The 12,188-nt window shown below is 45.2% G+C and overlaps 1 protein-coding gene across 1 annotated transcript in view; it reads left to right on the forward strand.

The window, feature by feature from the left end:
* shank2b (SH3 and multiple ankyrin repeat domains 2b) overlaps positions 1–12,188 on the forward strand; it is a 181,533-nt gene that overhangs the window by 51,729 nt on the left and 117,616 nt on the right. Inside the window, exons 6-8 of the mRNA XM_083560941.1 lie at positions 1,259–1,410; positions 2,849–3,016; positions 9,475–9,591. Coding sequence (XP_083417067.1) covers positions 1,259–1,410; positions 2,849–3,016; positions 9,475–9,591 — 437 coding nt within the window. The remainder of the gene's footprint in view (positions 1–1,258; positions 1,411–2,848; positions 3,017–9,474; positions 9,592–12,188) is intronic.

The raw sequence follows: 12,188 nt of genomic DNA on the forward strand, positions 1-12,188 counted from the left end.
TTTATGAAAAAACATTAAAATCATGTTGTTGTTTTTTCACAATATAAGCCAATTTGTTTTTTATAATACAAGCTTCCAAATCTTTAACTCACATCCCACTTCCCATTTTGGTATGTGTGTTATGGTATCAAAGAATACGGTACTAAACTATTCTTCCCATCATGACCAAGTCTCCATATCTCACTGATCACTCATACATGTTTCATGTTTCACCTAATCAGTGTTACTATCAAAGATCTAAATTCTGTGCATCTTATTATCAAGTTCTTTTTGCTAGTAGTAATGTTGCTAATCGCTGAACCTGGATTGTACCCATTGTCTTGATCTAGTTCTTCTTTGGAGTATTTGTCTATCCTTGGTTTTCGTTTGCTTACCTCTAATAAACACCAACTTGAGTGTTTACCTCCACTTCCAATTCCTGACAATCCCAAGTCTTAAACAGGGAAGATGTAGTCATCATCGACATCGTATACGGTCATAGTGAAAACGTTTGCCAATGGAATGACATACCATGATATATCTGCCAATCTGGTTCAAATCAGCTGTAGAGAAATTCGAGGCTATAACCATCCACTTGAGAGGAAAAAGACAAGTAAATGACAGCCTCCTAGAATTGCAGGCAGCGATTTCTAGGGGATTGTCATCCACTCGTCCTTTTTCTTCTGAGTAAAAACGGATAAACTGTCAAAATGTATGGCTGTAATTCAGTATATTCTGAAACATCAGACTCAAGAGTGATAAAAGATAAACTTGTTTTTACGGAAATGCATTCTCTGAGTAGCCTCTGTGTTCTCAGTCCACATGACTGTTTGTAATGTACACAAGACACACACTTTTACTAATCACCCGGCATGCAAAAAAAAAAATTAAAAAATAATAATTAAAAAAAAATTCTATATATAGATATATAGATAAAAAATAAACACTTTACAACCTGACAACAGCTTGATTGCAAATTGCGACATACAGTAGAGCCAATCGCTGAATCAACCCTTTTTTACCTTTGTGAAATGTGTTAAAAGTTTAATTTAGAATTTCCAGGTTTTTGCAAAAATGTTCTGAAACAAAAAAAAAATGACTGCAAGTTACAATTAACTGCATTTGAGATGAGTGGAAAATTATGCACATTTCTGGCCTTACTTGCTACTATTTCCCTCTTCGGTTAAGGTACATTACTCTGACAGATACTACAGGTATACAATACCATTGTATTAAAGTAATAGAGTCACAGATAATGTCCTTGCTTTTTTCCCTCCAGAGACACCTTTGACACTGGCTGCCCATCTGGACAACATGGTAGAGATGATCATAGCGCTGAAAAATGGAGGCGCTCATTTAGATTTTCGCTCCCGAGATGGCATGACCGCGCTACATAAAGCCGTCCGAGCCAAGAACCAGATCACTCTTAAGGTTGCACAGTTCTCCACCTGTTTTCATGTGATTAGCTAGTACTGTGTATATAGCGTAAAGTGTATATGTGTCCATTAGACTATCCATCGGAGCGAAATGCTAAGTAGCAAAAATGTCACTGTGTACTGTGTGTGTAATGTTAGAAACTACAGAAGTCCTAAGAGGCCATGCATTATCTAGACATAACTAGTCGTTTTCTCGTGATCACAATTTATTTTTTCTCTATATAACGTTTTCTCATTATTTTTCTTGTTTTAATGTGATTCTTTCATGTTTTCTTGTGATCTTAACGTGAAAACCCATTGTTCGACAGCGTAATTGTATCATGAGAAAATCTCGTGCCTTGTGAGTGTTTCGAGTGTGTATATCATGGAGTACGTGATGGCGTCGGAAATCTCTATCAAAGTTAGAGGTGGCAAATGTACACACATCCTTCACTTAAATGGCAGTACAGATACTTCTGTTTTAAAAGACTCTGGTAATTATTAAAAATTCTGACTACCATTTTTTTATTACATTAAGTTAATGTAAAGTAAAGAAGTTTGGGCTCTGATATGTTCTTAAGTAAATTATTTAAGTAGCCATTACTACTTCCTGTTTTAGTTTCTTTAACTAGACCTCACATCATATTAATATTAGGATCGTAAATCGGTTTAAATATTTAATCACGATTAATAGCATGATCGTCATGAGTTAACTCTTAAATGCACATTTTTATCTGTTCCAAATGTTCCTTAAATTAATACTTTAACATTTTTTTATACTTTAATCAACATGGGCATGGACAAATGAGGATGCTTTATGCAAATGTATGTTTATCATTAGTGAAACTGAGCGTGAAGGCAAAATATTCTTGTAAATGTTTTAAAGTTATTCTGGTGTTTTAAAATTACGTAAATTAACAGGACATCAAGCGGAACCTTTGCTATGTTTCCACACGGACAGTTAATGAGGTGATACCGGAGAATCTGTTTGTGTCGATATCACGAGAAAACAACTTTTGTTATGGTGAGAAAATCCAGTCAGGATTATAAGAAATCGACTCGTTATTTCGAGATCACAAGAAAATTAAGTTGTGATCATAAGAAAACAAGAAAGAAAAATATATTATTATCCATGGCCTTTTAGGACTTTAAGGAACTAACCTGAAACATGAACATAAAAAACCTTGACCTGAGTGTGAGCAAAAAGCCATGACGAGTGAGAATGACAACCATGGACAAACAAACAAGAGACAATAAGCGTCTAAACACCATGAGATTAAAGTGCTAATTAACCATAATTATGCAACGGGTACAAACAGTGTGACATGTCACATGAAACAAGGAGTCAATTGGTTGTATGACAAAATTAGTTACACGTACATTATTGTTCAAAAGTTGTTGTTTTTCACCCTGAATTTCAGCTGCTTGTGAATATCCATTCTGTGATTCCACAGGCCTTGCTGGAATTAGGTGCGTCTCCAGACTATAAAGATGGGCAGGGTCTGACTCCGCTCTACCACACCGTAACTGTAGGGGGCGACCCAAGCTGCTGCGAGGTGTTACTACATGCTCAAGCTACTTTAACTTGCCACGATGAGAACGGCTGGCATGAAATCCATCAGGTAACTGAACTGTGTTATAAGTATCATGTGTTAACAGCAGCCATGATAAGAGTTAGACCAGGAACATTAGACATAGGATGCCAACCAGATGTTACAGGTTTTTATACATACCTGGTTCTTTATTAAACTTTATTTCGGCTTCTCTCATTAGGGGTCGTCACAGCGGATCCTCCGCATGTTTGATTTGGCACATGTTTTTACGCTGGATGCCCTTCCTAACGCAACCCTCTCTATTTATCCGGGCTTGGGACCGGCACTAAGAGTGGCTGGGGTTGGTTCCCTGACCGGGGATCGAACCCGGGCCGCAGTGGTGAGAGCACCGCATCCTAACCACTAGACCACAAGGGACCTTACCTGGTTATTAATCTGGCTTAAAGGGGTTATATTAGAAATTTGAGCATTATGAGCCTTCATAAATAGATACACGATATGGATGAAAATTTGTCGACACACGATACTACACTTGGTTTTGGAGAGTGTTCATGGAGATTTGTGTTAATTTAGAGACAAGGGTGTTACTAAAGTCAGGTACTGATGAAAGATGAGGAGGCTTGGTGTCAGGGATTCACCCTGCCACGCCCCCCTCTGTAGCTGTCAGGGATTCACCCTGCCACGCCCCCGTCTGTAGCTGTCAGAGATCCACCCTGCCACGCCCCCCTCGATAGCAGTCACGCTGCTTCCCAAGATTACCGACAGCTGTGGCTCATGAAAGATCAGACTACATAAACTCACGTTCTTGAGTCACAGGCTGTCGGTCGTTGTATTGTCATGCAGGTAAATCGCGTGGCTGCTCAAACGCCGGGATTCACCGCTGGCTATTTCTCCGAACTCCATTTCCTTATTGAAGTACTCATTGCCGAAAGCTTTACTTGCATTGGGATTAGGCGTTTGACATTCGCGCTCATAGTGGATACTTCGTTACGAGCGGATGTCTGGGTTTGCTTTTGTTTTCATTGGTGTATGAGTGTTTTGTTTTTTGCACCTCAATAAAGAACATGATTGGACTTTATCTGCTTCCGCGTCTGCAGCCTGACAGAACGACCGACCTATACCGAACGCGGATTTGCCATTCCGCGATTCCGACCGCGACGGATCGGCAGCTGAACCCGGCTTCGGATTTCCTCCGGAAGCTCAGTGCCGCTCCTCGCGGATCAGATCCACAGAAGCCGGATCATGAGAGCGCGGCTGCGCCACGCCCCTCAGAGAGCGCGAGGGGATTACCGGCTCGTTACTCGGGGAAAAAAGACGAATTAGGCGGATTTCTGCAAGGCATCGGCGAGTATGTGGCTGTTAACATTTCCCGGTTTCCTTCCGAACGAGCCAAGATTGCCCTCTGTATTTCCCTCCTGTCTGGTGAAGTTCTTGCCAAAGCCAGCTCACTATGGAGCGCCAAAGGGGGCAAATTCGGCTCACTCGCCGAATTCAGCGGGCTGCTTCTGGGGAAGTTGGGGATAGAGGTGGTGGATCTCCACTACAGTTCCCTTGAGGAGGAAGGTGCTCCATTCCAAGGTTCTCAAGAGCACATGGCTCCGTGCCGGATTTCCCATGAGCCTGCAGCTCAGCCCCAATGTTTTAATGAAAGGGCTGCTTCATCTCAGGGTCTCTACCAGCGTGCTGTTGTGTTCCGGGGTTCTCGTGGACGCAGCACACCATCTCCGAGCGTCGGCGAGCACACCATGCCGTCACAGAGCTTCTACAGGCGTGCCGCTGTGTTCCGGGGTTCTCGTGGACGCACCACACCATCTCCGAGCGTCGGCGAGCACACCATGCCGTCACAGAGCTTCTACAGGCGTGCCGCTCTGTTCCGAGGTTCCCGTGGGCGTGCCACGCCGCCACAGTGTCTCCAGGAGCGTGCTTTCCCGCCACAGAGTCTTCACGAGAGCGCCGCGCCGCCACAGAGTCTTCACGAGAGCGCCGCGCCGCCACAGAGTCTTCACGAGAGCGCCGCGCCGCCACAGAGTCTTCAGGAGAGCGCCGCGCCGCCACAGAGTCTTCAGGAGAGCGCCGCGCCGCCACAGAGTCTTCACGAGAGCGCCGCGCCGCCACAGAGTCTTCACGAGAGCGCCGCGCCGCCACAGAGTCTTCACGAGAGCGCCGCGCCGCCACCTCCGGTCACAGAAGGCGAAGTGACTCCTCCGAGTCCCTCTCCAGACGACGCCACATCCCAGAGCCGCTTCCAAGGCGACATGCCCACGAAAAGCTCGGCTCCGCCTCAGGATCTCCAAGAGAGCTCCGCCCAGCTCCAGGTCCCTCCAGAGAGCTCCGCCCAGCTCCAGGTCCCTCCAGAGAGCTCCGCCCAGCTCCAGGTCCCTCCAGAGAGCTCCGCCCAGCTCCAGGTCCCTCCAGAGAGCTCCGCCCAGCTCCTGGCTCCTCCAGAGGGCATGACTCCGCTCCAGGCTCCTCCCGAGAGCTCGTCTCCGCCTCCGAGGGACCCCACAAACTCGTCTCCGCTTCAGTGTCCCAAAGAGAGCTCCACTGATGTCGTGGACCTCCAGGCGAGCCCTTCTCTGCTCGTGGATCTCCAGGCAGGCTTCACCTCATTTCCAGGCTGCCCAGTAGACTCCGATCTGCTCCTAAGGGTCCCAAGGAGCGCCCCTACGCCCAGGGGTTTCCCTGTGCACTCACCCCGGCTCCAGGACTGCGAAAGGGAAGTTGAACCGCTGCCCCCGGGTTCCACCGACGGCGACGGCTCACCCCACAGTCCCGCAGAAGGCGACGGCTCGTCTCCAGCGCCCGCAGAAGGCGACGGCTCGTCTCCAGCGCCTGCAGAAGGCGACGGCTCGCCCCCGGGCTCCGCAGAAGGCGACGGCTCGCCCCCGGCTCCGCAGAAGGCGACGGCTCGCCCCCGGGCTCCGCAGAAGGCGACGGCTCGCCCCCGGGTCCTCTTCAGGGTGAGGGATCGCATCCAGGCTTTACGCAGGGCGAAGGATCGCATCCAGGCTTTACGCAGGGCGAAGGATCGCATCCAAGCTCCACGCAGGGCGAAGGATCGCATCCAAGCTCCACAGAGGGCGACGTCTCGCCCCCAGGTCCTCTTCAGGACGACGGATCGCCCACAGGATCCCCGCATGGCGACGTCGGTCCTCCAGGTCCCTCTGACGGCGACGTCGGTCCTCCAGGTCCCTCTGACGGCAACGTCGGTCCTCCAGGTCCCTCTGACGGCGACGTCGGTCCTCCAGGTCCCTCTGACGGCGACGTCGGTCCTCCAGGTCCCTCTGACGGCGACGTCGGTCCTCCAGGTCCCTCTGACGGCGACGTCGGTCCTCCAGGTCCCTCAGAGGGTGGTACGACGTTCCTGGTCTCCGCCCGGGACGTCCTCCACTCCCCGGTCATTGTCATGGTTGGCGTCCAGTTCCGGCCTCCCGTCAGCACCGAGGGCGTGGCTCCGTTCCGGATCCTCCTGCAAGGTGTTGTTCCATGCCAGCTCTCCGCAGAGGATGTTCACCAGGCCTCCATTGCTCCCAGGCGTCTAAGGAGGCCTCCCTCGGAGTGCCCTGGCCCGCCTGGCATAGGTGGGTTTTGGGGCGTCAGGTGTCGCCCCTGGATGGGGGGGTACTGTCAGGGATTCACCCTGCCACGCCCCCCTCTGTAGCTGTCAGGGATTCACCCTGCCACGCCCCCGTCTGTAGCTGTCAGAGATCCACCCTGCCACGCCCCCCTCGATAGCAGTCACGCTGCTTCCCAAGATTACCGACAGCTGTGGCTCATGAAAGATCAGACTACATAAACTCACGTTCTTGAGTCACAGGCTGTCGGTCGTTGTATTGTCATGCAGGTAAATCGCGTGGCTGCTCAAACGCCGGGATTCACCGCTGGCTATTTCTCCGAACTCCATTTCCTTATTGAAGTACTCATTGCCGAAAGCTTTACTTGCATTGGGATTAGGCGTTTGACATTCGCGCTCATAGTGGATACTTCGTTACGAGCGGATGTCTGGGTTTGCTTTTGTTTTCATTGGTGTATGAGTGTTTTGTTTTTTGCACCTCAATAAAGAACATGATTGGACTTTATCTGCTTCCGCGTCTGCAGCCTGACACTTGGGGTGCAAAGGTCTTTCATAGGGTTGAAGTTAGAGCTCTGTATCAGATCTTCCGAGATCTTAAAATCGTATTCATGTAAACTATATGTGCAATGATGCAGTAGATCAGGTGTTCCTGTGATCTTCCTTTGCAACACCATGAAAACCATGTTGGAACATGTTTTTGTCTCCTAGTTCAAGTGAAGGGTAAATTTAATGCTACTGAATCCTAAGACATCATATACAATTGGGTGCCTCCTTTGTGGTAAAAATTTGGGTAAAAACCACATATGGCTGAAAAAGTTGGGTGTCACAAAATCTTTTTTTCCATAAGGTGTATGGGGTGGAATTTGTGGGTATATGGATTTAAATGTGAAATAAACTGTTTAATTCTATTTCCTGTGCATGACCTACAGACATTTTGCGATGCTTTGCTCATGTGCGTCCAGTAGAAAATGAACAAATCACTCTTTGAGACTCGTTCATTGATTTGAAAAATTGTTTATAAATGATCCATCACTGGTTCATTGAGGATGAAAATCAAGTCCAATGGCCTACACAGCTTCTGGGTCTCAGCATAATTGAAAACCTGGAGGAGGTTTTGAACCAGTGTGTTTTGGGTGTCGTTTTCCACCATCAACATCAATATACCAAATAATGAAACAGCTTTTAGTGACCATTACTGCAGTACAGTTCCTGAGACTTGTCAAATCAATGCTATTACCCACGGAAGCTGTTCTAGTGGCTCTAAATACCCTTATGGATTTTTTTTTTTGACATCTGATCTGCTAAAAAATTCTTTGCTCAGCATATACTTAGGAGAGAATCTGCTTTGAGGAGATAAGGGTCATTAGTGACCCTGAACGCTGCTGTTACACACTGACATCTTGTGGTGAGGGGTTGACCTCGACAAAATAGATAAAGTCAAATAAATCTTTTTGTGTTGCTTGTTACGACCTGTTTATTTGAATTTTGTGGCTTGAGCGAAACATATGATAAGGGCTGAAGAGTTTCAAGAGCAAAAATGCTACTTATTACACCACAGTATGTCACCAAAAAACCCAGAGTGCTGATAAATAATTATTTAGCATTAGCTTTAGGGGACTAACCAAACGAACAATCAATCAGCAATAAAAAAGGAGCATTTGGCAATGAGCATCTGGTAAATAATCCACAGGGATCAGAAACATACATAGTTCATACTGTAAATGCAATCAGAAGGATGGCAAGACCTCTACAAAAAGTGATAAACTAAACACTGGTTCATCTGCTAGTGGGTAAGATATATTAGAAAGTTGATGTGTTAGAAGCAGGAAAAATGGGCAAGCATAAGGATTTGAGTGAGTTTGACGAGAGCCAAATTGTGACGTCTAGACGACTGGGTCAGAGCATCTCCAAAACTGCAGCTCTTGTGGGATGTTCCTGGTCTGCAGTGATCAGTATCTATTAAAAGTGCTCAAAGTAAGGAACAGTGGTGAACCAGCGACAGGGTCATGGGTGGCTGAGACTCATTTATGCACGTGGGGAGCAAACGTTGGCCCGTGTGGGCCGATCCAACAGACGAGCTCCTGTAGATCACATTGTTGAACACATTAGGCAGCTGTTCATAATGTTATACCTGATGGCGGTGTCTTAACTTCAGATATTATGTAATGTTTTACTATTTAAACCACACTATACCAACATTTACAGCATTTGGTAGACACCCTTATCCAAAGCGACTTACAACTGAGCAGTTAAGTAGTTAAGGGCCTTGGTCAAGAGCCCAATAGTGGTAGCAGGGGGTTTGAACTCATGACCTCCTGTTTTTCAAAGTCCAGTGACTTAACCACTGAGATACCACCTACCCACACTTGATACTAATTAATTAATACACCCCAGGAGAAAATCCAAAAGACAAAAATGTATTGTGGTGTGAAGTATATCTATTAAGCAAAAAAAAAAAAAAATCTACTGGGTGTCATATAAATTTCTATCTTGAATATAACACCCATATAAGTGCACCCAAATTCCTTCCAATCCTTTGGATCCCTTTAGTCGTATTTTTCACAACAATGTTCTTTACATCTCGCTTGTCACTCTGCCAAATGTCACACACTGCCTCCTGCAAATCAGACCATGAGGATCACAGCAAAATATAGTCTCATACTCTATTTTCTGTTGATTTGGCCTCATGTTTTGGCTCGTTGTCTTGGTCCAGAATACGCCCACGTTTCGATTGTGATTTCTCTGAATTCTGTTTTCTTCCCGATAAATTGCAAGCTAGGCATGGATTTTGCGTTTTCCCTATTTGAAAGCCAGAGGGGGTGCAAACTTTTGGTTTTTTAATTATATAATGCATCAATGTTACAATTCCTGTTTTGTGTGTGTGCGTGTGTGTGTGTGTGTGTGTGTGTGTGTGTGTGTGTGTGTGTGTGTGTGTGTGTGTGTGTGTGTCCAGGCTTGTCGATATGGTCATGTCCAGCACTTGGAGCACCTCCTGTTTTATGGAGCTGACATGCGTGTCCAGAACGCCTCTGGGAACACACCTCTCCATATCTGTGCCCTCTACAAACAGGTAAACACACTCTCTTTGCCAGGAAACACACACACACACACTCAGACACACCTTTTATTTTTTTATGGATCCATTTAATCCCAAATATTATGCCTTTAAATCACTCTTTGAACCTGTACTAATGTGAAAGTCTGAGTCATTTCCTCCAGCCGGATTGGGTCGGTGTTAGCAGTGATGATAAAACGCTGCGTGATTGCTCGCCGTGGCTCCATTACAGTTCGGGAAGATTCATCATTGACCCCTCAGGGCTGAGGGCTGAAGTGGAGGGCAGCTGCTTCATTACAATTGAGTGCTTCAGACTATTGGCACAGGAATCCTACTGCTTAATAGCTATGTCCCTTAGGAGCACACTGGGTTGAGGGTGAAGCGAAATTGGACACGTCTCAATTCTCTTGGCATGTTTATTTGGTCCAGAGCGGTTAGTCCTAGAGTCAAAAAGAGGCCACAAAAGCTCCCACGCTGGTAAATAAATGAGGTTTTGGAGTTCAATAAGAAGCCACTCGCTGCTTCTGACGATGGCTCCACATGAACAGATCCATGAGGTTACTGTATATGGCTCTACTCAAGAAGCATGAAGTTGGATTTAGACTGCAATTATTATAAAATGTTTGCTGTAATGGCTACAGTTTTGCACTTTTATGTGTCCATCAGTGAACAGCTGATAACCTCAACGATGATAGAACTTTAGTGAGTGAGTAACTCACTATAGTGATTTATATTTAAAAATAAATAAATAGAAAACATGATTTCAGTGATTAATAGTTCAGTGCTTAATACGGCTATTCAGTGGCCTCTGAGAAACATGAAGATCCAACTTATTTTTTTGTTACAAATGATATTTTTCCCCCACACTCTTCTTTTCTATTCTCATATATGGCACACTGGACAAACTCTGTCCAACTTTGGTTATTTAGTAGATAAAAATAGCATTGATAAGTTAGCAAATCTATGCGGCAGCCTATAGGAAAAATCCTTTACCTCAGCCGATTTTGACATTTCCAAAACCCTGAACACATTTGAGTTGCAAGTTTTGAGTTTTAGAAATCAGGATTATACATTTTGAAAAAGTCCACCAAAAAATTGTAATTCACATGGTGTGGGAATTGCAATTATTCATATATGACACAATGTAATAAAATAAAGATGAACTGTATACAAATCAGGGATACTCACACTGACTTTTGGGGACGGAAGCTGAAATGCTATGCTATCAAGGCTCTAATTTGTTTTAGCAAATCTGTAGTTGACAAATTAGCATTAGCATCATACTCAGCATTATGAGTAATTTAGTGACCTTTATTAGCTTGAGGCTCAATTGCATTTAACATTATAGCTCATGATCAAGTGGTGATTAACTTCACAGCTGAGTGCCTGTAATAATTAACATTAGTATTAGCTATATTTAATAGAGCTGTTGCATTAGCATATTAGCTGGAATCTGTACATGGGTGGTTTATATAATGCATAGTTTTGAATTTTCTTTGTAATGTGATTTATGAATAAAATCATGATAGCCTAATGGCTGGGTTTATTTATGAAACTGCACCCCCGGTAGCGCTAGCATTAGCGCTGGCAGCCTTGGTGTGACTAGCAGCAGGTCATTAACACTCACAGTTTAAAAGCAGCCAAACAGAGAGTCAGACTTCTGCTTCCTTGACAGGGGATTCAGCACATCTGATCCTCTATACACCCGGAGATGAACACCACGGCTATTCCTACTAGTCTTTAATTGAACCCTAAAGCCCTGCTGTCAAGTCAAGTTTATTTGTATAGCGCTTTTCACAACAGACATTGTCTCAAAGCAGCTTTACAGAAAACAACAGTGAAGGTGAATGGTGTGCGTTTGTCCCTGATGAGCAAGCCGTGGCGACAGTGGCAAGGAAAAACTCCCTTAGATGATATGAGGAAGAAACCTTGAGAGGAACCAGACTCAAAGGGGAACCCATCCTCATATGGGTGACATCAAGAGTTTGGTCATAAATCTTTCAACAATACAGAACAATTTGTGATCATCATAGATCCAGCATCAGCTTCTCCATGCCAGGGCCTTTAAACACTCGGCATCTACTTCTCCATGATCATCCATAGGTCCATAATCTTCACGAGGTGGGACGTGACTGGAGCTGGCCAAACCTCAGGATGCCTCGGGATGGGGAGAGAAAGAGAAGCAGTGGAGAGGAATTAGCGTAGCTGCTGTTCATGATATTAACAGCACAAGTTGATAATGTGCATGTAATCATATATTCTGGAGCACAAGGTTGTGATGTGATGTGTGTGATGTGTGTTATGTGTAGGCTTTGCTAAAAGATATGTTTTTAATCTACACTTAAACTGGGAGAGTGTATCTGAACCCCGAACACTGTCAGGAAGACTATTCCAGAGTTTAGGAGCTAAATGTGAAAATGCTCTACCGCCTTTAGTGGACTTTGCTATTCTGGAACTACTAGAAGCCCAGAGTTTTGAGATCTCAGGGAGCGTGACGGATTGCTGTGGCCTTCCATGTGATGAACAGGAACAAGATAGTCACTTTGGATGAGCTTCAGCCATTAAGTGTACATATTGGAGAAACTTACAGAGGGTCAGCCATTACAGAAACA

The sequence above is a fragment of the Silurus aristotelis genome (assembly GCF_946808225.1).
Source record: "Silurus aristotelis genome assembly, chromosome: 14".
In the NCBI taxonomy this organism is placed as follows: Eukaryota; Metazoa; Chordata; class Actinopteri; order Siluriformes; family Siluridae; genus Silurus; species Silurus aristotelis.